General features: G+C 40.1%; 1 protein-coding gene across 1 annotated transcript; it reads right to left on the bottom strand.

The window, feature by feature from the left end:
• Positions 1 to 8,100: 8,100 nt before the first annotated feature.
• LOC142063536 (inactive pancreatic lipase-related protein 1-like) lies at positions 8,101 to 23,601 on the bottom strand. The gene is made up of 12 exons (XM_075107356.1): positions 23,553 to 23,601; positions 22,621 to 22,775; positions 21,995 to 22,120; positions 19,696 to 19,830; positions 18,496 to 18,604; positions 15,665 to 15,784; positions 15,321 to 15,440; positions 13,837 to 13,955; positions 12,571 to 12,700; positions 11,343 to 11,454; positions 9,383 to 9,550; positions 8,101 to 8,190 (listed from the first exon to the last, which is right to left on the bottom strand). The coding sequence occupies exons 1-12, from the start codon at positions 23,599 to 23,601 to the stop codon at positions 8,127 to 8,129; spliced, it is 1,407 nt and encodes a 468-aa protein (XP_074963457.1). The 3' UTR covers positions 8,101 to 8,126.
• Between the last annotated feature and the right edge of the window lie 836 nt (positions 23,602 to 24,437).

The raw sequence follows: 24,437 nt of genomic DNA, 5'->3' as shown, positions 1-24,437 counted from the left end.
TATTTTCTCAGCCCATTCCCCCACCCCAGCATACATGCATTTATCTAGATGACTATCGACTCCTCAAAATGAGTGGAGATGAAGGAAGTTAACTGTGAGAAGAACTGAATCCAGCAGAAAAGATGCTGGTCCTGCATCACATCTGCAAGGGTTCCTGTACTTAACTGTGTTTTTCCACAAACAACATTACAACATCCTCCTTCAGATCGTTTTCTCCCTACGTTCCTTGTGTAAGCAGAGGTCCCAGATGGCAGCAGTATCTGCAGGGCATTGGGAGCACACAGCTAGCTGACTTGTCCATGAAAAAGCCCATAGAAAGTAGTACATGGGTGGGCAGGAGGATTTTGTCAGCTCAGGGCAAGAAAGTCAGCATTTAAGTCTGATAATTGTGTAAGGCATTTGAAGAATCTAGTAACATGACTGAGGGTATACCAAAACACATTTAAATGATTTTGGTAGTTATTTTATTTTGCCTTAGGAATGAGATAGATGAGACCGAAGTTCAAAAAATGCAACACACTTATCAAAGGTTCTACAGGACTGAGCAGATGCGAAAATACACTGATCACATCCAACAGAAGCATTTATCATTCCTCTCCTTCGCAGTGAGGTAGTATACAGCATTAATTGTGGCTTTTGATTTTTTCCCTTTTTTCCCCTCTATCTCTGTGCAGGTCTGTCCACTATTTTTGCTGACTGCCATTGCAGCTCTGGCAGAGCATCACAGGAGATGCATGTACCTGGAAATGACCACAGACATCAGCTTACTGCGGCAAAACAGTGTTAGTTCTGCCTAAGATACTCACAACTTCTGTTTAACCTGGTTTTAAACCTTCTGATGCTGCAATGGTGCAAGTTTATTTGTGTTTTGCTGTCCTCACCTTTCTGAAGTTTTAAATAAAGTCAGCTCTGACCCTCTGTAGCTCTCCTACCCCTAGAGGACACGGGAATGTTTCCTCCCATTCCTGCTTCTGACAGCTTTTGACATATCTGAAGGCTAGTTTAATGCTTGCCCTGAATCTAATTCTCTTATTAAACCCCAGGTCTTTCAGTCACATTTTGTAGACCTGTGATCTTTTTTTTACAGCTCTGTTGGCAGCCTTGAGGATTAGGCAGTGGATGTTGGTTTCTTGCAGATAAACGTCTTGTTGCTGGAAGGACGTTTGGAAACCGATGCTGAAGCCATTCTGTGCACACACATAGAGGACCTGTGTTGTGCATATCCCACTATGAAACAGCCCCGGCGAAGCATCAACAAACAATGCAATGTGATGTGAGTAGCTGAAGCACTTTCTGGTTTTGACTTTTGCAAACCTTGATTAAAGGCCTTGCATGCAATCTGAGGGGTGCGCATTTAAACCTTAGGAGCTTGTTGCAGCAGTTAATATTATATTAGCTGAGTGTGTTTCTGATAAATGACATGTAAGAGGTAACCACAAATCATGGTTACGAAACATACTGCGAGTTTTGCACTCATTTTACTTTTAGGATTTGTATCATTAAAGCATTTTCCTTGAACTCGTATACTGTCGAAGTTCTGATAAACTACTTGTGCTTTACTGACCTGAAGTGTGCTGAGCTTTTCAGCTACATGAAAAATGCTGCAATGAAAAACTTCAAAGAGGGTGAGAAATCTCTAACTTTCCTGGATGACTTGCTGGGGAAGTTTAGGCAGGATACATTGAGCTTTTAACTGTGAATTTAAAATGCAATAAAATACTCCAATTGTGGAAAACCAGGCTCCACTCTGAAGTTAAAAACTGATTTCATCTGGTAGTTACCCCTACTTTTGACCAGGTGTCAGCACTTCTGGTCTTTAAGTCTCCCTTACACACCCCCTGTCATTAAAATCCCTGACTTTTCTTACGTGGCTGTTATGGACATACTGTGCTTTGGAAAATGAAGATCTAAATGAAGAGTGTTGGAAGACAGTGCTTTAGACTTGCTCATTGCATTGTTATTTTACTCCGGATTGATAGGTGTGGAAGAATCACATGCTGTCTTAGTAGATTCCCAATGCTCCATCACCTAAATCTATATGACTGGTATGATGCCAACAATGTATGGTTATCCCTGTGTAGCACTATTTCCTCTCTACTTAACCGATGGAGAAAACAGAATTGCTGTAAACAACAAAACAGCTCACTGTAGTGAAAACTCAGTAATCCGAGATTTGTTTTGTCTGCCGTGCTCTACTCCTCCACAAAGGAGAAATGAAGCATTTTTCACATTGTCTCCATACCCAAAAGCCCTCACATGAAGAAAGAAGTTTGTGGGATTGGTATGAGCAGCTTGGTGTGCCCAGGGAACCCCAAAAGGTCTGCCCTTAGCTGTGCATGGTCTGCAGTGCTGTCCTGCTTGGGAGTGACCGAACAGCTAGACCTGTTTCTGGTAACAAAGCAGAGCGAAAACAACTGGTGAACCTCCTCAGATTTATTGAACCCTTCTGGGGACTTTTTGTATGTTAAGTTATATTCATCTTCCCAGAGTACCATTAGCATATCCGCCGACATTTAAATAATTAATTTTCTTGTTATACGCCAACTCTTAATTTTTTGTTCTTTCAAAATTATTGAAATCTGTGACAAGAGGTAGTGATATGAGGAAACGTTTGGTTTCTGGTTTGTTAATCAATTCCATAATATCTCATTCTTCACAATTGCTTTATTTAATAGCACCAATTTCTGCTTTCAGGTCTTGACTTCCCTGTTCAGCATTTAAGTTTCAGAATTTTTTTTAATCTTTTAACCTTTATCCCTTTGAATTTTTTTTTCTCAGCCTATAATTTATTATACAGTCTCCTGTCAGAGGAGGAGGTAGACTAGGTGATTTTTACTGTATTGCAAATTATAATTATTATCGTTATTTGCATTAGTAATGGATTCATTCTTATCACTGAAAACAATTCCATTATCTGATCAGACAGTTATCTTCACACTGTCCGTGATCATATATTTTCATTATGCACCTCTTTCTCTGTGGGTCAAAAGGAGAATTATTCTTTAGTGCAGTCACTTTTCTCTTCACTTCTAACATTTTCCTCAGTTAAAAAGAAGTTGTTAATCCCCTACAATCATCCTTTGCAACAAAAATATGCCCCTTTCTGCTGCTGTGTCATCATCCCTTCAGACCCAGCAGGGAAAGGCACATTGCTGCTATGAACTGCCCTTCAATGTCCTTTCTCTCGCGGCCCCGGGGAGAGGGTTTGTGATTCGGGTTCAGTGGGGGGAACCGAGTGGGAAGAAGTGAGAGAGAACTGATTTTCATGACCCAGCAAAGACATTTTGACTCCTTTTTGAATTAAAGAGGAGGCTTAAGGATCTGCAGTCTCTCTTTAATGAAGTGGAGAAACCTCCTTTCCGAAACCCTCCCTCCCCATGTTCTGTGGGAGACACGAGGTTGGAGATGGATGATTACAGACTGAGGTTGCAGGGGGAGCGAACACATCCTCCTCTCTGACTCCCCACTGAATTTACTGTGTCTCTGCAGGGGTGTAAAATGGTCAGATGGCACCAGTTGCCAAATTGCAAGCAAAGAGATGGGAAGGGTTGGAGAGATGTGAGGTCAGGGCAGAGACCTTCCCAAGGGACTGACGGCAGCCTTGGTGAGAGCTGAAGGTCGTGGAGAACCTCTTGCATGCTTCCTTCCTCTTGATTTTTATTCTCTCACCAAATGAGAGCGGGTTGGTGTTTGCGTAAGGAGTTAAGGACTGTAAGGAAAACGTTGGCAGTCTAAAACAAGAGTTTGGGTTTATATTTAAGCAGCTCCTTTGGAAGTTTCTGTAGGCTCAGGCTGCGGTCAGCAAACACAGTGCTTGGTGTTCAGAGGGGTGGGGGTGGCTTCTGCTCTTCTGTCATCTCAGGTAAGAAATACACATGCTCATTGTGTGTTTCATGTCCTACATAATTAAGGTGACGACTATATTCCTCCTCCATGAAGAACCTCTTTCTGAGTGAGAAATGGTACCGCTCTCACAGGAGACCTCTTCCAAAGAGGATAATCAGCACTCCCAGGGGAATCCAAACTCTGAAACTGCACACCCCAAACTGAGGCACCTAGGCCACCAATATTGTTCATTGTTGTTATTTTCAATGAGATCAAGTGAGACTTATGTTTACCTAAAATTATATGCAAAGTTCTAATAATGCAAATTATTATACAAAAAAGTATATTGCTTTGGAGGTTTAGATCCCCCTTTTTTCCCCCTTCACCTCCCTAATTGGTTTGATGTGAAGCAATTATCCACTTAATGCAATTAAAGGTAAGTTTTTTCATAGGGTATGAACCGCAACAATAATTACATGGGCCAGAGCACAAAGAGGGACTTGAATGCGACTTTTGTCTTTGGGTCTCGCATAATGTATGTCTTCAATACGCTAGCAAGTGTAGTAGCCACTCAATTGTTACTGTGTAACTGAATACAACATTTAGACTAATTTAAAGAGTCCTTTGCTTCTTGTTTCTCTTTGTACACAGGCACAGTTTAGAAGTAAGTGGCATGTAGGCCACTATTATTATTTTTTCATTTAGGGCTGTGGGAGCATCACATCGACCTTCTCCTCTGCCCCCTACTGAAGCCTTCTCTTTTGATGGATTAAAAATGCTGATACATTTTACCCTTTCCTTGTCTTCAAATCTGAGAATGTATGCAGAGGAAAAAATGGGTATCTGAACTTACTGCGGTTTTGGTTTGTTTGTTGGGTTGGGGGGGGGGTGTTTTAGCAAAAAAGTATTTTCTTCCAATAAGTGTCTCTTTTGTCACAGAAACTTTTTTCAGTTTTTAAAAGTAATGAGATTTTAACAAGTTTAGCCTTGTTTTTCCACAACTAAATGCAGCCATGCAGACTATATATTTTTGAAGTATGAGGGTGTGGCAAAATAGCTTGTGATTTACACTCAAATTGAGATCAAAATAGCCTTCAGGCATAACATCATAAAATTCCTATTTGCAACCTCTGAGGACACGTCCCAGAAAGGTATGGAAATAAATATGCGTACATAAACAGTGCCAGCTGTGGCTAGGTGATGAAAGCTCTAATATGACAAACTAGATTAAAAAAAATCTCAAGAGGTTCAGGAAGGAGAATTCATCAATGCCAAATTAAGATATGCTCAAATATTTCTTGAAAGATAGAACCTCATTATCCCACTGATTTATGGAGCAAAGTAATGACTACAGACAGCATTGTCTAAGGACAACAATGAGCACTGCTATATCTCAGTAATAATTAGTCACATGAAATCTTCAAATTTTTTTTTATTGTTCTCAGGTGATGTGTAATATAGGAGAGAAATACATTGCACACGGCAATCTAAAATGTAATGAAAATACGTGGCCCAAGTTGCTCCCATATTTAAAATTCTGATCACAATGCTGCCCACCAACAAAATAATAGTAATTTCTGGAAGGAATTATAAAACCTAAACTACACACAAAGCGTTGTTCACCAAATTACTCATTCCATATCCACAATTATAGTCCATTTGTTTTCTTATGCTGATAACAATAGATATATTTTAAGATCTGCACTGTGCTACTCTTCCTTCAATAAAGTGAGCTTTTCAAGAGCTACAAAATGATGCAGATAAAAATCAAAACATTTCTACATTTAAAGATTCAATCAAAGACTTGCCATGAATGGTGTGATATTAAAGTTTAAAAAAATAATCAATTTAGTGTGTATTTTTGAACATGATTTGTCACAAATAGCATTCCCAATAGATAAGAATGATTATATGGTAAAGAGCGTAATTTATATATCTCAAGCACTATGCTTTTGTCACCGACATCGTTAAGGAATTTGACACGTTTGCAGGAGAACAATATATGTCAACTGAAATATATACCAATTAGCCATAAATGGGACACTGAAATGAATGATGCATGTGCATGCTATACTTACAAGTAATAACATGTGGTTTAAAGTCGCTTGCGTTTTCAAACAAGAATTCTTTTTATGTTGTCATTTAAAAAATCTAATATTTCAAAAGGTCAGGAATAAATAGCGCCATTAGCATTAAAAGCTAGCTAAAGGGAAAGTAATTTGTTGTTCATTTAACATTGCATTTTATGTAATAGCTTTGTAAAGTGTTCGGGGGGGGGGGGGGGAAGAGATTTTACTCTGCTAAAACAAGATCACGGCAGCTCCAGTTCATTATTAAAAGGAGATTTTTTTTTTTTATTATGCTATTGTCAACTTTAACGTCTTGATTCCGTTAGGTGTTTGTTAAAATTACATGGGCTGCTGAAGTGGCTATGGCAAAGGATAATGCAGAGAATATCATGACTGTCAAAACAATTGCGTAGGCAAGAATCTGCTTATACTAAGGTAAAGGAACAAAAGACAAAGGAGAAACTCTTCTGCAGTGTTAGGAAGTTAATAGCCCTGTTGAGGTTTCCTCAGCAGGAGGCACTGAGATCAGCAAGCCAAATTCTAGAAGACAGAAATAAGGCAGAAGGAAGCAGGTGGTGTCAAACGCACGCGGGGTACATGGAAACGCACTCTCAGATGCCATCTCCCAGGTCTGTGGTTATGGGTGCTCTGGGTAAACCTGTAACTATTTATCTCCCTGGAGCGGGGATGTGTGTTCCTCCTTGGACTGGGTGACGTGAATGAAGTGCAATTGTGGGTAGAGTGGGTAGAGAAGGAAGCCATTTAATGGGGGGAATGCATGAGTAGTATCTGCAGGGTGAAAAACATTTGCTTTTCCCTCTTAAGAGAAGCTGGACAAGATATTGGCTTAGCATTTTAATACCTCACACATTTGTGACAGCATGGCAACACAGTTGGGTAGTGCCTTTTATTCTGGGCAAGAAGCATGACTGCAATTTAGAAGGTTTTTAAACATAAAAGCAAGCCTGTATATCTCTGACTAAGACGGAAACTGCTGGGGGATATTCTCTTCAGTTGGGTTAAAAGAAGGAAGAGTTTGGTTTTCACATAAGGAACTTATTCCAGCTTGAGCATGCCCATAGTTTGCCAATCTTCAGTGCTGATGGTTCTTCTTCTACTCTTTACAGCCCCCTCTCCCTCCCATACCCCGCAAGAGCTGGCAGAATGCACTGAATTAATTAAACTGCATTTTGTTCCATATTAGAAGAGCAGTGCTCTAACAGAATAAATTGGTTTCAACCTCCACCACCACAAGAAGAGTCTGAAGCCTTGCAAAGGGGTTGACATCCTTCAGGACAAGATATCCTGGGGGAGCGAAGGTCACGCAGAGAAGCAGAAGGGAGTGTCCCAGCCTGGGAACCTCAAGAGAAACTGCTGAAGAGAAAAGGTCCCGAGATCTCCAGGCCCCAGAAGTTCTGTGGGTTTTCCAGGGAGGACGGGTTCCTCTGGGAGCAGAGAAGTAGCAGCTCACTTCTCCAGCAGCAGGCTGAGGGAGCCAAGAGGGGACTACATAGCGACAGAACCGAACTTGTGAACTATCCACACTTCAGCTGAATGAGTTTATAAAAAAGCAGGGGAAAGGCGACTCCCTCTTTGCATTACCTGTTTTGACCACATCATCTGGCAGTTTTGTTCAAGGCTGAGGGCCAGCATGTGGGATTTCAGGACACTTTGGTCATTGTTCTGATTATAAGCATTTTAGTGAAACTTCCCTAACATGTGCAATTTGCTATGTATCTTTCTCAAATTAATTCTCTCCAGCTCATATGGTACAAGCTTAGTTCAGCATTAACACACCAGAACACATTACCAGTTCTCCATCATGTTCGCTGTTTAGTCTTGCACAGGTAATTAAAATTAAACTTCTGTCCTCATTTTGTAACCACTTGCCCTCCTATCTCTGTTTCGTCTGTATCTCACGCTAATTCTGGGTTTAGCCTTCAGTTTGATTAAGAACATCAGCTTCCTTAATCCTCTTCTCTCCTACTCACAAGCAGGTCTGCTTTCTCTTGATACTGCCCAGGAGCCACTATCCAGATTCTGTTATCTGCCCCCTTTCCTCCTCTCATCTGAAATTATTTTGAAACAGGCTGAAATCAGGAGAATTTTTCAATGGGCTTTGGCTCATTCACTCTTAAAATTTCTGTCTATAGAGAGGTATCCACAGAGTCCAGTGATTTAAGCATGACTAGCTTTTATTGGTAGCAAGGTTTTGGGCACCTGTATGTGCTGTTAGCAAGCAATAAGAGTTTGCAGAACATTCTCTCTCACTGTCTCGGAACCACAGAAACGGAATCTGAAGAAAAAAAACAGTACAAGCACCTTGAGTTGTCAACATTTGTTGAGATTATACAAGTGGATATTTTTTAATGTAAGTCAGTCTGATTTGTTGTTTGACACAACTGAACACAATATCCTTTGAGCTCCTAATTTTGAAATATTACTGCTAGAGAAAGTATTGATGGGCTGTATTCATTGTGGTTCACTGCCTGCCTTCTTTTTGTTTTACAGTCCCTTTTTTTTACACATTTTGTGCTACCATCACTATGTGGACGGCCACAACTCCTTGTGTAAAGGGCATGAGTCAATAGAAGAGTGAGTGCATATCTACAAAAATACACTTCATCAGCAGTGTGCTTTGGTGAACAGGAACTACAGCTGGACTTAGGAGCTCTGCTTAAAGGTAATGCTGCTGGGCTGTAATCATTTTGCTTTTCCTGAAACTGTTTCCAACTCCCATGTTGTCTTTTAAAATGAGCATTTTGACTATGAATTTCTATATGGGCCTAAAACATATCCTGTACCTCCTTTCCTATATGCCTTGTCATGGGGTGTATGAAATAACGTAACTGATCAAGCAAATGAGGGGGTTAAAAAGTCCAAAAAAATGAGTAAAGCTGGATCAGTAAATCAGGTTTCTACAATCTGAGCATCCAAGCTATATTCCATGGAGTCTATTGAAGTCAGTTTTAGCCTGAACTTTAGATTTAGCCTTTTAAGCACAACTTCCAAGTATTAGTCTTGCTCATTGGAAGGGTAGGCTTATTATCACCTTTATCTCTTGTAAGTCATGATCTCAGGGACCATGAATATCAATGGAAAACTTCCACTGGTTCCAGCTGACAGTGGATCAGACATCCTAACACAAGCTCAGACACAGATAACCAGTTCTTGTGCACAGTGAGTAGGAACTTGGCAGGAAAGACGTGAATAATCCAAGCCAGTGCTAATTACAGAGAAAGTTTGCTCGTCTGAAGCCTGGAAATATTTTAAGTTTTCCTTTGAAGCTATTTAAGGCAAAGAGTTGAAGTAGTAGTGAGCTGAACTTTGGATGAACAGTGTCTTGAAAGGAAGGAAATAATGGGGTTTCTTGAGGGTCTTTGAATGCTTTAAATAGCTTTTCTTGTGAAAATGCTTTCACCCCACATATAATTTTGTCACTTATCTTCCCAAGTAACTTTCAACATTGTCACAATGGATATACTTACTCTTTCCCATTTTCTCCAGATTGTACTGTGATAGTTGCAGCTCCTATTTTAGGAAGAGTTGGATTTAACATATTGTTGTTCCAAAGAAATTTAACCTTTGTAACCGTTCCAAGGTTAACTTCTGCATCAATGAAACTTATGTAAGTGTTGTCTGGCTGGAGGCTTCCCCTGTGAAAAATAACATTTTATGGATGTAAGACATGCTGGCATTTAATATTAATTACCGGTCCTGTCAAATGATTGGCTGTGGTGGCAAGTGAGTAGAAAGTTAGCAGAGAGACAATATTTAGTTTATTGTATGGTAACAACATTATTGCCAATTTTCCAATATAACGCATCCGTATTACAATGTAATACAATAATACATAAAAATCAGTGCTTGTCAGAAGCAGCAAAGGCAGGTAGGCCAGATGTGCTGCAGTCACATCTCACAGTGAAGATCCAGTTACAGGGACAAGCCCTGTGGGGGAAGGTAGAGCTTGCTCCCTGTTGCTTACGTAGGCAGGGTTTTTTGCACAAAAGTGAAATATTAATTTAGGTGAAATTTTCATTTAATGGTAATTAATTTATGTGGTACAGATGTTGGATTTGGTTGGGATGGTCAAAGGATTATGCACCAGCTTCTCAGCCTGGCTTCTGGCCGAGAGTCACACACTTGAAGCACTGTGGCCGAGTCAAATGTCCATCTGCTCTTGGGTCACCAAAGCTTGTAATCTGGCTACTTATTTCACGTTGCATCAATATAGCAAGCTCTAAATAGCAGCAGTTTGAGACTGGTAATGGTTTCAGCTGCTACAACTCACTTGAATAAGAGCCAAAGTTTCTTTGATCCTCTTCCTTTCCTCCTCCCACCCCCATGCTCTGCAGGTGAAGGACTGCTTTCTCAAATTTACCCCTGCTGTACGGAGTTGAGAGACGCTTGAATGTGTGATGCCTTTATCACTGCAGATCTGTTATTGTAGACATGAAGTGAGAGATACAGGAGGGGGGAAAGAAACCCAGAGGACCCAGCAGAACCACCCAGAAAAAGCCTTTATAGTTTTAATAAGCCTCATGAAAAAGACAGGATTTTTATTCCTTCTCCTAGCTTTGCACTTTCCCATTCTTCTGCCTGCAAAGAACCACATTTCCTCTCTATATTATAAGGCTTCTGGTAGTGGAAGTAATGAGAGACAGGACAAAATCCCATTGCTTTTTTGTTTCTTTGCTGGATCCACAGTCATGCCTGGTAGGTTAGAGCAAGATGTGCTGGGGAGAAAAAGTTCACTTCCAGCAATTGAATTGACACGGGCCCTGCAAACAGCAGCTAGAGCGTGCTGGAGTGCATTCAGTACTGGCAGACTGATCTCAGGTGAATGCACGGATGCCTGCAAACAGGGATCAACTCCTAGCAAACACCTGCTGTCAAGTTTGAAGATTTGAAGTCCTTCTTGGAAAAGTGGAGGTGACATTGCTGTCAATAAACAAAAACCAAAACCAAAAAATAAAACACAAAATGCACTTAAAAATGCTTTCCCCCTATTTTTCATAATTTCAGATATTTTAGTTGAAACAAACAAGAAAAATACAAATAAAACCACAAGAGGGAAGCAAGCAGCTTCTGTGTAATCAGGCAAAGTTATGAGCCACAAAACGTAGCAGCAAATCACGAGGTACCTTTAGCAGCAACCTTTTACAAGCCCGTGAAAGACAAAGAGATCAGAACTCTGCTGGTGTAGGTCCAGCAAGACCTTGGTGTAGAGCAAATAAGCGGCACCGAATTCTGACATTTTAGAATCCTGCATTCTAAAGTTCCGCCTTCAAATCCAGAGTGAACTGTCACTGCATTTACATCAGGGAGCTGTATCTGGGGGTAGAAGGTGATCTGTCAAATAGGCCAATTTAAACAGAAATATTAATTGAAAATATTAATTAAACATTCTAGAATTGAAATTTCTTTTCTATTGAATTTTGAACTTACTCAAGGATCTGATGCTGCCTTGTGTTCCCGCCACTTCCATACAGGGCAATATTTACATATCCTTTAACTTTATGCTTTCCGGAGAGGGTCACGGTTACTTTGTACCTCCAAACTGCACAGAAGAAACACACTAAGTTAGAGTGTACTCAGGGAGAAACAGTCTCCAAAATATCAAATGTTGGCTTTCTGGTCTGTCCAGTGTATTTGAAAATAAAAGAAAATTATCACTGCCTTTCACTTTCAGCTCAAGGCTACATTGCAGACTGTCTGCACTGGAAGGGGTTAACACAATGCTCTCTCACTCCTGAATCTTGGTGTTCCCTGCTCTTCCTTGGGTTATAACCACGCAAAACAAATACAAAACATCAGCAAGTTAGAGCTGTCATTATGCCCTAATGAGATCAACCTGAGAAATGGGTAGACATTTGTGTTACTTTCTGGGAGGAAAAAAACCAAAAAGCTAGTCCATAACATGGTAAACACAATATAGATCTCAGCATTTTGTGCATGAAGTTTTTCATATACAGAGAAGTTGGAAAGAAGGAGGTTGCAGGAATAAATACTGATACATACCAGAATAAATGTAGTGTAAAAGGAATATAAAAAATTCTGAAGCTCAAGGAAAATAGTTTTTGTGGGTGGGAACTTTCTCTTATCACACAATTTGCAAAAGCAGCTCTTCTCCCTCTGATTCTTGTTTACAAAGGCAAAAGAAGAACCATCTTGTGAGAGCTGACATTTAGGATGACCTAGGTTGTAAAGGAGGTCGTCTGGTCTGTCCGCTTCTCAAAGCAGGGCCAGCTGTGATCAGCTTGTCCTTGGCCTTTGTCAAATGAGTTTTGAACTTCTCCAAAGATGGAGATTTCCCGGCTTCTCTGGGCCCCCCTTCCTGCATTTAACCACTGTCATTGTGACAGTAATTTTCATATTACTTAATAAGAAATTCCCTTTCTGCAACTTCTGTGTGTGGCCTATCCTCCTTTCTCCTTGCAGCCGCTAAACATCTCGGTGACCTCCACTGGACTCTGTAGTTTGTCAACATCTTTCTTGTACTGGAGGGTGTGAAACTGGGCACTAATATTGGAGCAAAAGAGGAAAAGACATGAAGGACTGAAAAGCCATTGCACTGCTATGAGGTCTGTTCATCTGTTAAAATTAATTATAAAACAGGAAAATAGAAAGGTTTGTTTACAAGGAGTAGGTAGCAATGGAAGCAATTGAAACTCACGAGCAAAATCCTTGGCCTCTCCAGTATTCAGGTAAAGTTTCTGGAAATCATTTTGAATTTTCCCTTTGAATTTATCTGCAAAGTGACCCATATTCGGGCATCCCTCTCGTGGGCACGGGAAACACCTTTCCTAGTGAAAACCAATACAACTATTAATAAAATTATCTACCCAGCCAAGAAAAATAAATTTAGTTATAGAACTTACTTTTAACATACCCACCTAACTGGCCCTGTATCACAGGAACAACAAATTTCAAGTAACCCTTTCAGTGACTCGAGACAGATCACGTAAGCTAGTCAACTTTCTCAAATTCTTTGATTTTTCAGGGGTCTATGATTTTTTTCTCATGCCATTTAGCTCAATCCAGCCACATCAGTGACATCCTTGAGTAGTCTTGAACTGGAGCAGGGAGGAGGAGGTATCCTTACCAGCAACTGATGAGAAAGAATCATATCTCCTTATACCTTCAGGTTGGGTCAAGAAAGGCTTTGTCCTGAAAACAAAGCTCATTTTTGTCATGAAACCAGCTTTCTAGTATGGTGACAGAAGCAGGTAGTCACATTCTCCCAAACTGATCTGAGAAGTGTGATCTTGTATCACCTGCCCAGAACATATAAAGGTCAATCTAAGCACTACATAAGTTGATAACTCTGAGTGCTGCCTGTAGGGTATGACAAGCCCATTACTCCCCTGCTACTCTTAGGCTGTAGTTCCCCATCTCCCAGTCTGGGAGAGGGAAGGGCTTCCCGACCTAGTCTATAAACCATTGTGCTTTGTCCCTGGGGCCATCTTAAGTGACCAAAGTACTTTGACCATGGACTCACCCGGTCAGGCCATCACATATTATTTTCCTTCTTGCTGTTTCAGAAAGAAGATATTTTAGCAATGTTTTAAAGCCCACCTGCTACACAGTTTGGGATTCCACTCATTGCTGTTTGATAAATACATCTGGTGATTACAGGCGCCTCCTCACCTCTTCCCTGGTTTGATGCAGCAGAGCAGGCCTGGGGAAGCCACACCAGCTCCAGTAGTATCTCCGGGCTGGCACATCAGCACAGAACCAGGGCCATCCCTGGTTTGTGGTTGACTTTTTCTACTTTGACCCATGTCAGCTGCATGAGCTATAATACTTTAGGATGTCTGACACTTCTCTTACACATGCACTCAGTAGGTACAGGCTCGCAAAAATAAATTGAATTTCAGATTTATAGATAAGAGCCACTATTTTTGATACTGCCCATCCTGAGGCACTATGATCTACTTACTGTTTCAAAAACATCATATGAAGCACAAGAATAGCCTAGAAATCCATCAGGGTAGGTAATACTGTCAGAGTAATACTTGTAACTCCGCAAATGATTGCAAGCCACAAAGTCCCGAGTTCCTGTGAAAAGATGCTCCCAGGTTAGTCCCTCCTTCCTGGTACCATTTGAGAAAAGATACTGGCACAGCCCTTACCACGTCATTGGGATGTATCATGCCCCCTCAAAAGCCTTATCACAGTTCTTACAGTTCTAACATACGTTTTGAAGCTTGCTCTTACCAATGAATTGATGTTCTAAGGAATGTCACTGACTCTACAGGTATAAAACAAATTTGAAATGCTTTGTGGAGACCAACTGTGCAGCTTGGCCCAGCCCCTGCCCTCCCCTCCTCTCCCAAACACTTATTCAAACAATCTGACCAAGTTTCACAATAGAAATGAGAACTGCATGAAGCAGGTCTTTTGTAGGCAACAGATGCATTACCATAACAAAAGAAAACCAAAAGAAAAGTGTTTAACAGTGGACTTCCTAGGGCAATGCTGATTTGCTCCAGCTGAGGACTTCAAAACAAAATTATTATTATTTGGGGGGTGCTTAAGGAAGGGAAACTCTTAAAATTAAAATAATGAATATATTATTTTCTTTTGTGTTGCCTTTATTTTCCTGACTTTAAGTTAAAAGAAGATCATACACAACACAGTTTTTTCTTTGTGCTTTAATTCCCCATTATTGATAACACATTTATGGGGAAAAAAAAGTAAATAAAAAGGAGTAATGCCTCCAGCTGCATTGAATAAAACCTGGAGAAAAAGGCTAGTTATCACAAATAAGTTCATGGATTCATGGAGTTTAAGGTGTTTGCGTAACGTAAGAAAGAACTCAGATCATTTACTGAAAAATCTCATTTGTTTTTAAAATGTTACATGTAACTTTATAAAGACACAGAAATTTTCTAATAATTAGAGCTTTTATTAGAAGCATGCAAAACAACAGAGTATACTTGAACAGCTACATGCCAATCTTTTTTAGCTGACTAAAAATAGACACAATGATACTGATCTAATGCAACCTGGTGCTCTATCTCAGCAGAACTGCAGCTGAAGATACCCTAACAGAAGGAGTGGTGAGCATCATTGCCATACTCTACCCAGTGTTGCTGCTGGGCAACCAAATAGAAACAAAGTGAAATGTGTCGTTACAGACCCTTCAAAATTTTGGCATGGTTTAAGTGACTTTTGTTTCTGTTGTTAGATACTTTATAGGGGACGTGTTTTCCAGAAACAAACCCGTTGCCTCATTTATTTTTGAATAAGCTCTGGAAAACGGTGTGTTTGAGCATACCAGCAGTTTCACTGCACTCTGTGGTTTCCATTGCTGGCAAACACACCAAAAGCTAACACAAAACACCTGGATTAAGAGAAGTTAAGTGGTTACACTGTGAGGGTGACCTTCCCCTGAATTTGTAATGTAATCAACATACTTACCTTCCCAGATGCCGTCGAGATCCACAATCTGTGAAACAGGGTTCTTCCCACACCCTGGCATTTGCACTCCTCCGTTTGGATAAAAGTCAAGATGTCCTAAAGCTGTGCTCATGCCAAAGCCTGAAGTATTTAAAGCAGGGGTAAGCAAGTTTTAAATTAATATATTCTCATATCTCAGACTTCTAACTTGAAGTTTGTGCTTGGTATTTTAGGATATGAGCAATCAGTATGGTGTATTTATTCTATGTCTATGTACCACAGGTGAGTCTTGATGAATGATTAGGATATTCAAGTGCCACAGGGCATAACTATTTGGTATTAATACGGTAGAGCTGAATACTCACCTAAGTAGGGGATTGTGGGAGCTGAATCTGTGTGGATAACATCAACAAACTCTGCATCAGATTTATCCAGTCTGACTTCAATGGGAGTGTCTTGAAAATAAGGTTGAGCAGGGTCCAGTCCTGAAAGAAAAAGACTGGTGTTACGTATGAATAAAGGGATATATATATGTGTATCATTTTACATAACACTGTGACTGTGTAAAACTAATATCACATATATAGTTGCCTATGGTTCGTTGTACCTAAGTAGAATAGGCATTAATAAAATGATGATGTGTGCTCTTGCTTACCAAGTGGCTTTTCTCCCAGGCAGGAGAAAAGGTTACCTGTGTGAAGCTTATTGAATTTTACTGATTCACATCGATATTGAATCCCAACACTTGGCTATAACTTTTTCTTTTTAATTGAAGCAATTTCAGGAGCTTGTAAAGTCTTGCAAATGGCACAATTTTTGCTATCTTATACTTGCATCTCTTCTTGTCCCTGGGCAGCAGATTTAGATTTGCTTTTAGACTGAATTTTGTAGACTATTAGTCTAAGGTTCACCAAGTCTGAAATCCCTGAGGAAAAGTAACAAATTGAAAAGGTCTGTGTTAATAATATCTAAAATTGTCTTTTGTGTATGAAAGGTCACTCTGCTTAATGCACACTGCCCTTGGCACTGCCTGCATGATGAATAAGGAGGTCTAGCCCATACCTTTAAACTCTGGAAGTGCTGAGCGTGTTAAAAAATTGCTAAAGAATGGGGACTGTAGCGTGAGTTACCTGTATTTTGAGAAAGGAGTGGTTTGATCACAAGTTTAGCTGATAATACCTCTGTTCAGTTTTGTTTTCTGGGAGAGTACTGGGTGTTTTAAAATACTTGAAATGGTGTCTCTGGAATACCTTTTTTTAGAAACGAATACATACTGCAATAAATATGCCTATTTGATTCCTATTTGCTCTTTTTAAAGAGTCAGTTAAACAATTTAAGAAAGATGAGGGCCATCCCTTGAAGAACAGTGCAGGGATATGGCAAGTGGTTACGCGGTGGCTATGTTGTACTGATACCTCTGCTGCGGGCAGGGGGCTGAGACAGCCGGCACTTCCACGGAGCTTTGCTTTGCTCCCTGGCCAGAAGCATTTTCATTGTTTAAGTCTTGCAGTGTTGCAGAATGGATCCTTCAAGAGTCATTTGGTCTCAGCTACTGTGGGCAGAGAGCATATTTTAAGACAAAGGATGTTGAAAAAATGAAAGCTTGCTGTTGGATCAAAGGGAAGATGAACATGCTTCTGGCCAATAGTCACAGAGGCTTGATCTGCTCTCTCTTGTGAGACATAGACACTATTTATGGGATCAGTGGAGGATGTCCAGAGTCTGTGTATTCAGGGTGACATGTGGACAGCTATAAGCCAAACCAGAACAAAAACTGCCTGCTGAAATAGTTGAACGGGAAAACACGGCTCAGCAGTAGCGTAGCTCTCAGTTCTTAGAGCGTAGGCTGTGTAACTCACAACAGGGAAAGACAACAGAGCAATTTAGTGCTGGGCAGGCAAAAACTGAATCGCTATAGCTGACCAAAAATTAAGAGAACATCATCATATTCCTTAAAAATATCTAAACTCAGAAATGTGGGAGAGCTTAGAAGGGACAGACTGTTACTTAGGAATATAGTGAAAATGCTGGGTGGGTTTCTGATCAGTCGGCTCCAATCTTATCTGGAAAGTGAGAGTGAGCTCACGTAGCCCAAACTAATACAAGTTGCATAAACATAATGCCTGTGATCCTTTTCAAAAAATAAAAGAGGATTCATTTGAAATCTGGCTGTTTCTTCAAGTATGAATGCACTTTCTTAGTAAGTCTACTTGAATCTGGACAGATGATATAGTCCGATGTGACTCAATTTTTGCTGCCAAGGAAATACAGAAATTTAGTGCATCAACAGTTAAGTGAGGAAATATTAGATTTTTTTTTTTTCTGGAAATAAAAAAGAACCCCTGAATTACTGTTAATGTACTCTACTAGGTAAAAAGTTTACGCAGACATAGCAAAAGCAAGGTGATAATGGTTGATATATCAGGAAGGTTAGCCTACTGCTTCTGGAATGTCAGGTTTAACCCATCCTTTTCTGGAAAATTATAGTTGTTAGCAATAATACAGTACAAAATAACTAACTGTGCATTGTTGTGCTGCTTTTAGCGTGCTTTGGAGTGACCTGCAAGCAGCAGGTGATGTGCATCAGATGTGATGCTCTATAACAGACCAGATTAATGAAACAGGAGAAAAGCTACTCGGGCAAAGAAGGCAGGGATTATGCTCCTGGTCTGTTTTATTACATTAGGGCTAGACAAATCATTATGAAAAACAATCATGGCAGCTAAATCTGGTTATGGTTATACATTAGTTATTGCGAGTTTGCTTTTCGCAGTGTCAACAGAATGCCATTACGTTAGAGTATTGCTCCCGTCCCTCTCCAAACTAGCACAGGTCTGTGATGCTGCTAGGTTGAAGCTAGAAGGCTCTGTAGAGATTGCCGCAACCATTATGTGTATCAGCAAGTCAGCTGATATATTGTAGGGGGCCTTCTGGCTCTGTTAGCTGCATGGAGCATTTCCTTTGCTGTGTAAACATATGCAAGCAAAGTAATCTTCATGCTGACTGTTTTCCCACACTTAACCAGGGCACCACTCCTCCATGTACCGTGAGAAGAGACAAAGTTCTACAATGTCTGAATTACCGTTGACTAAGCTGGAGCCCACAGTCAAATACAATCATAAGAGAAAATGAACAGTAATATTTTGCTTAACAGTGGTGTCTTTAGTATGAGCTGTGACTTAAGTCACTGACTTACCAGTTATTCTTCCAATCCCTGGCCTCCTCCTGCCAGCCTCACCGGCTACATGTGCTCCAAGGCTGTGGCCAATTATGTGAACTTTGGCTGGAGAGTATTTATATTTTTCCTGAGAAAACAGCAATATAAAAAATTACTACATTTGTTTTCATCAGCAACAGGGAAGAGTAAAAAGGGGCTGAAAAACTACATTTAATTTGACTACATACTTAGGAACTCCTATAGGATTTCAGCATCTGTTTTCCAGTTTAGGTACTTTTGTCCAACACATAGATTTTTCAAAACTCTTTATTTAGGTGCTGCCCTCATATGAGGCTGTTAAAACTCTAGACAGCTCTGTCAGAGTCCTGAGAGGCTCAGTATCCATTTTACGTCCTAGACACATTAAGATTCACAGGATGCTTATCTGGCTTGGAGGATTCAGCCAGGCAGGAACTCTTAATTACACCTGGCAGGTCAGGTACTGCGTGCAGCTGGAGGAGGACATGAGAGGAGAGATGCCTTCAGCCTTTTTGGATGGTAATTCAATGGCTGCAACGTAGATGTAAAGAGTGAGGTGTGGGTCAGAGCACTCCCAGACCCAGCATACTATCTATTTAAGTGATTTATAGTTCTTCTATGGGAAATGTGTTTTGAAAACGCTTAGATTAAAAGAAGGCTTCAACCCAAGCATTGCTTCCCATGTGAAGCTGGCTAAGAAAGAGGGCACGTGACACCTTCTGTGGATGTAGGCACTGTGCACAACGGCTTTCCCCTGAGCGGCTGGGTGGGTCCTATGTGTCCCCAGGTGTTCTTGCTCACCAGACAACAGCTGTCCCCCAGCCGCTGCTGGCTGCCAGCTGGGTTTCTGGCATTCTTAAAAGCCATATTGTAGGTTTTGTCTCTGAAAAGGCAGTTTGCTGTGCCTCTGCATATTAAAAACTACACAACACTTAACATCTGTTAACATCTATGGAATAACTTTTTGGCTGTACTATGGGGAAGCCTTGTAGCACTTCATATCCCTAAGCTGGCTAACCCTGCTGGTACGACATTGTTCTCTAACTTTAAAAGAGTCTCTTTTCAGCACAACTTCTAAAATGATCACCGAGTAGAAGAAAAGGTTTTCTGCTGATTGCATTCACATTAATGAAAGTTCCTGAACCATATTTCTTTCAGATCAGCATTATAACTATAGCTTTATAACAAGAAGATTCTTACCATAAGAACATTTATAAAATAAGCTATTTCAGCGCCCACAACACGAACGTTGTTTGATGCCTGCGTGTACTGACATCTTGCGCCTTTTTTCCAGTTTATGCATATGCAGTTCACGTCTTCCACAGTAAGCATCCTCTGTTTTACAAAACAGAAGTAAAAATCAATGAGGCACACAGTAAATACAACCTGGAATTGATTCACATTGTTTACTACAGCTCAGTTCATAAATGTTGCATGAATTTGTACGAGTACATCTTAAGAACCAAAACCTTAGCATACATATGCGGTTATGCCTGCTCACATAATGCTGAAGTAGGGACACAATACTGAAATGGGATGATGTGCTCTAGTAATGGCCACACCATCGTTTCAAATACCCATAGCAATATTTTTTGCAGAGGGGAAAACAATATAAATGCTGATACTTTTAATTTTTAATTTCAATCAAACTTTGTATATAACATTAAGCGCTCTACTCATACTGATTCACTTAAGAGATTTAAAAGTACTTGAATTCAAATTCAGTTAGAACTTGTATTTTTGGTGATACAAATCAAGAGTTTCTGATGCGGATTTGTAAAAAAGAATATCTGTGTTTTTATAAGAGGGTGTATAAATTGCTGGTGTTGCTGAATATTCATTCCAGATTTATGGCTTTATTTGGGAACATGTATATACAGGCAGATCCTTTATTGTCTGCCAGAGAATCTGAAGTTCTGCTTTTCTCCTCTGAGCTGGATTGTTTAGCTAAAAGTATTTTGCTTTCAGGTTTGGTATATTTAGTCTTTGCTTTATGTTCAGATGTTACAAAGCATTCAAAACAAGTCACAACTGGCAAAGGACAAAAAAGGCAATAGAAGTGTCTGTGACTATGATAGAAGTGGTAAAAATAGATGTGAAGATAGGTTTATTACTTAATGGGAAGGAAAGTAAATAACAGATACACAGAGGAGGGCTGACATGTTCACAGTTCCGTTTTCTCCACTCTTTACTGAAAATAATAGAGATAATTTTTTTTAAATAAATTGGAGTTTTGTGATAAAATGTAGGCCACCATAATAGAGAAAGAGTTTAAAGACCTATCTCATGCCTCTACATCCTTGTGAAAATTGATCAAAAGGATTTAAGGGATTAGCTAAAGCAAAATAAGAGCTATCTATCTTTTTGATTCTGAGGTTCTAGGAAAAAAATCTAATTTAAGAGTGGAAAATGGAAGACCGAGACTTATAAAAATATCTATCTGCTTCTGATACTTTAAAAAAATTGTTAACTGACAAATCTGACAATCATTCCTCAATGTTCCTAAAGAGATGATCAACACAGACTTTTTTCTTTGAGAAACTGTCAAATAAATGTAGGGTTTTTTTACTTGGTATCAAAGAGAAGCAGGTAATGGGATGCAATAAATGTGAAATATCTTGATTTTAGTGGACTTTCACATTATTCCTGTTTTACTTACGAGAAGACTATGAGAAACATAGAATTTAAACAAAATTGTAGTTATGTGACTAGTTAGTTGAAAAACCTTGTCCTAAAAGTGTTGTATGTCATCAACTGGTACTTTGCTCTGTGCTGTATGACTGGTAGCTTTCATTAGCCGCAGCTGCAATAGAAAGCATGTTCATAGGGTTTGAGAAAACCACTAGCTGGAATTGCAACTTTGTATGGGGACAGGATTAAGAAATAACATGGAGAATTAGCACACAAATAAATAAAGCAGAGCGCTTTACTTCATTCATGCTTCATAGCAAGTTCTAGATTGAAAACTGTGTTCAAAATGATTCACTTGAGATCCCTTCTGGAGGTACATTTCTACAGCTTTATTGCTTCTGTTAATGGTCAGCCAATGCCCTCAGCCTCTGACACGCACGTGGCAGCCCATACCTTTGTGGTGGAGTTTTCACTTCTAGAAACCTGTCTCTTGTCTGGAGAAATATGATGCAGTAGTTATGAGTCTGCAGTTATTTCTGGAATCACCCTAGTTCCTAAGCAGTATCTTGCTCCAGGGTTTGTGTTGTTTTTATCAAGAAAAAAAGCGCTTGCTGAGCTAAACCCTGTTGATGCTGTCTTCACTGAAGAGAATAATTGAATGCATTTTAACCTCATGCTTTCCCTCAAGGTGCAGAGCTACATATTTATGTTGCTAACAATTTGAAAATGTGGCCTCTTTCCCCCTTACCACTAAAAGTACCATGAAAGAAATCGGTTAGAAATAGAGAAAACAAACATATTCCTAGAAATTGTCTATAAATGCAAACTAAGGAACTTCACAGGGACAGGATTCCCCTGTGGTACCTACCTTGCACATGTCTGACAGCCAGTTTTCTTCTCCATTATCAATAAATCCATGTACGATAAATCTGGTCATCCTACTTGTGTTAAAATTTGAGTAGCCAATTGTTAAGGCATCAACTGCAGAGATCTCCTGTTGTAGATATTAAATTAATAAACATTTAAATCTGCTTTCTGTAAATAGTTTATCAAAATTGCAAAGACCTGAACTATGCTCATCTGTACAGGTGTTTAAAAGTTATGCAATGTTAAACTCCTCTGCAAATGTTCATGACTATGACTTAAGGTCTCCATTCAAAGCAAGCTTTGACGCATATCTTAGAGCAGTCAAGGGTTTACTTTTAATGTGTTTTCATCTTATCTGTGGAAAAAAAAAATATCCAATGATTTTAAAAATGCAGTTTCACAGTACTTCTCAGTAGCCATACAGAAGACATGGGGGAGTGCTGCTTTGCAAGGGCTGAAAGAGGGTGAGTTCTGCCCCAGAGACTGTGCCAAGGAGCTGGAAGAGGTTGTCTCTTGAATACAGTGGAGATTTGGCCATTTCTACCTTTCTACCACTTTCTAGGAATGCAGCTGAAGTCTGTTTATTTGCATGTGCTTTACTAATGTTTAAACTGCAATAGTTCTTACTTGAAAGACAGTAGGATTTTCTCTTGTATAGAGGAGGAATTGAATGTCTATCTTTTCTGGATTCCAGGGTAGCTTATGTATTGGTCTTTCCGTAGTCCCAGACCATGGTATATCATCTGAGAAACATCCAAGCCTTTCAAAGCAAACTTCTTTGCCTATAGCACACAGATCAGATCAATAATAGCAAAGAAGTGGAGAAGGTTAGTCATAATTCATAGCAGCTCTTCTCTGGAGGTCTCTCGGTCTTTAGAAAATCCTATGGTTTACAGGAAGCAAAGACCAGTATTTGCCCTCTCTCAGATCTTCAAAGGCTACAGTTTACCCCAAGGAAAGAAGCCACCATATTGCTCATCAACAAAGTACTCAGTGGAGTCCCTCCCTGGGTATCCTGCACCATATGTTGGGTGTCTTTCCCCAGCTCTGTTTTGCCTAAGGCAAAGACAGCTGATGAGTTTCTCCTAACAGCAAGCCAAGATATTGCAAATAATCAGTAATGACTTGAGGCTGTGCTGAAGAGCTGACCACACCATACATGAGAAGTCTTATACTATGCAAGCCAGTGGCTTCTGATGAATATAAAGCTATACCCTCATTAAACTGCCTCTGCCGTCCTGTTCCTCACCCCCACCCCCCAGCTTTTTTTCCACTTCCACTACTGAAGAAGAGTACAACAAATAACTTCCTAGGTTTAGTAGAGCAATAGCTTTGCTCTGAGATAGAAAACACCAGCATTTCTTGCACGCTCCTAGGGTGGGATTGCTAGAGTGGAGAAGAAGAAAGTCAACATGCATGCACACTTATCTCACCATTCTGGTATAGGAAAGTGAACCATGTAACCTCAATCAGTAAGTTTTAAGGCACCATAGTGCAGAATAATATCTCACAAAATAGCATAGAAAGACTACGTAAATACATTTGCTTAGTATGCTTACCTTCTGCTGCTCTGAGCAGAAATAGTGCAAGTATCCAAATTCCATGCATCTAGAACAGTAGAAAAAGAAGCAGCTAGGATTTGCTAACCCACTTGATTAGTAAGCGCACTTAGCTTTCTGGTGCTGAGTTTTCTCAAGGTGAAAGGGTGCTGCGTCTCTCTGATCGCCACATATGTGAGACATGTATGAGTCAGCTTTATGTTTGCTTGCTCCAGTAGACATTGTGGGGCTCCTAAATCTACTAAAACATAGCTTAAATCCAGAGTGACTTTTGTCTTGTTGAGGCTATGCTTCTAATTGGATATATAGTAGCTACTTTAGAATTAGTGTAAGGATGCCGATGTGAGCTGCCGTTCGCCTTCATGCTGCTGTGTCTTGGGAAGCCACATACCTGATGAGGTAAAATAAAAGCCCCCAAACCCAAACTACTTACAATGCAGCTGTGAAGCTCCATGCACTAATGTGCAAACTTTGCATGTATATTTATAGTCTGCTTTATCCTTGGAAATGTTCCCAGAAAGATAGGAACACTTTTTTCAGATTATAGTTTATAGCTAAGCTGGAAAACAACTTTAATTATTGGTTTCTCTGAAAACTCCAAAATCCATGGACATAGATTTCTTGAATTCATAGAATCATACAATATCCTGGGTTGGAAAGTACCTGCAAGGATCTTGAGTCCAACTCCTGTCCCTGCACAGGACAACCCCAAATTCACACCATGTGTCTGAGGGTGTTGCCCAAGTGTTTCTTGAATATCACCAGTCTCGGTGCCGTGATGCCTCCCTGGGGAGCCTGTTCCAGGGCTCCACCACCCTCTGGGGGAAGAGCCTTTTCCTAATATCCAGCCTAATCCTCCCCTGGCCCATCTCCCTGCCGTTCCCT

This window comes from Phalacrocorax aristotelis, chromosome 12 (assembly GCF_949628215.1).
Source record: "Phalacrocorax aristotelis chromosome 12, bGulAri2.1, whole genome shotgun sequence".
NCBI lineage: Eukaryota > Metazoa > Chordata > Aves > Suliformes > Phalacrocoracidae > Phalacrocorax > Phalacrocorax aristotelis.
The sequence above is the reverse complement of the archived record's forward strand: the minus strand, read 5'-3'. Positions and strand labels throughout refer to the sequence as shown.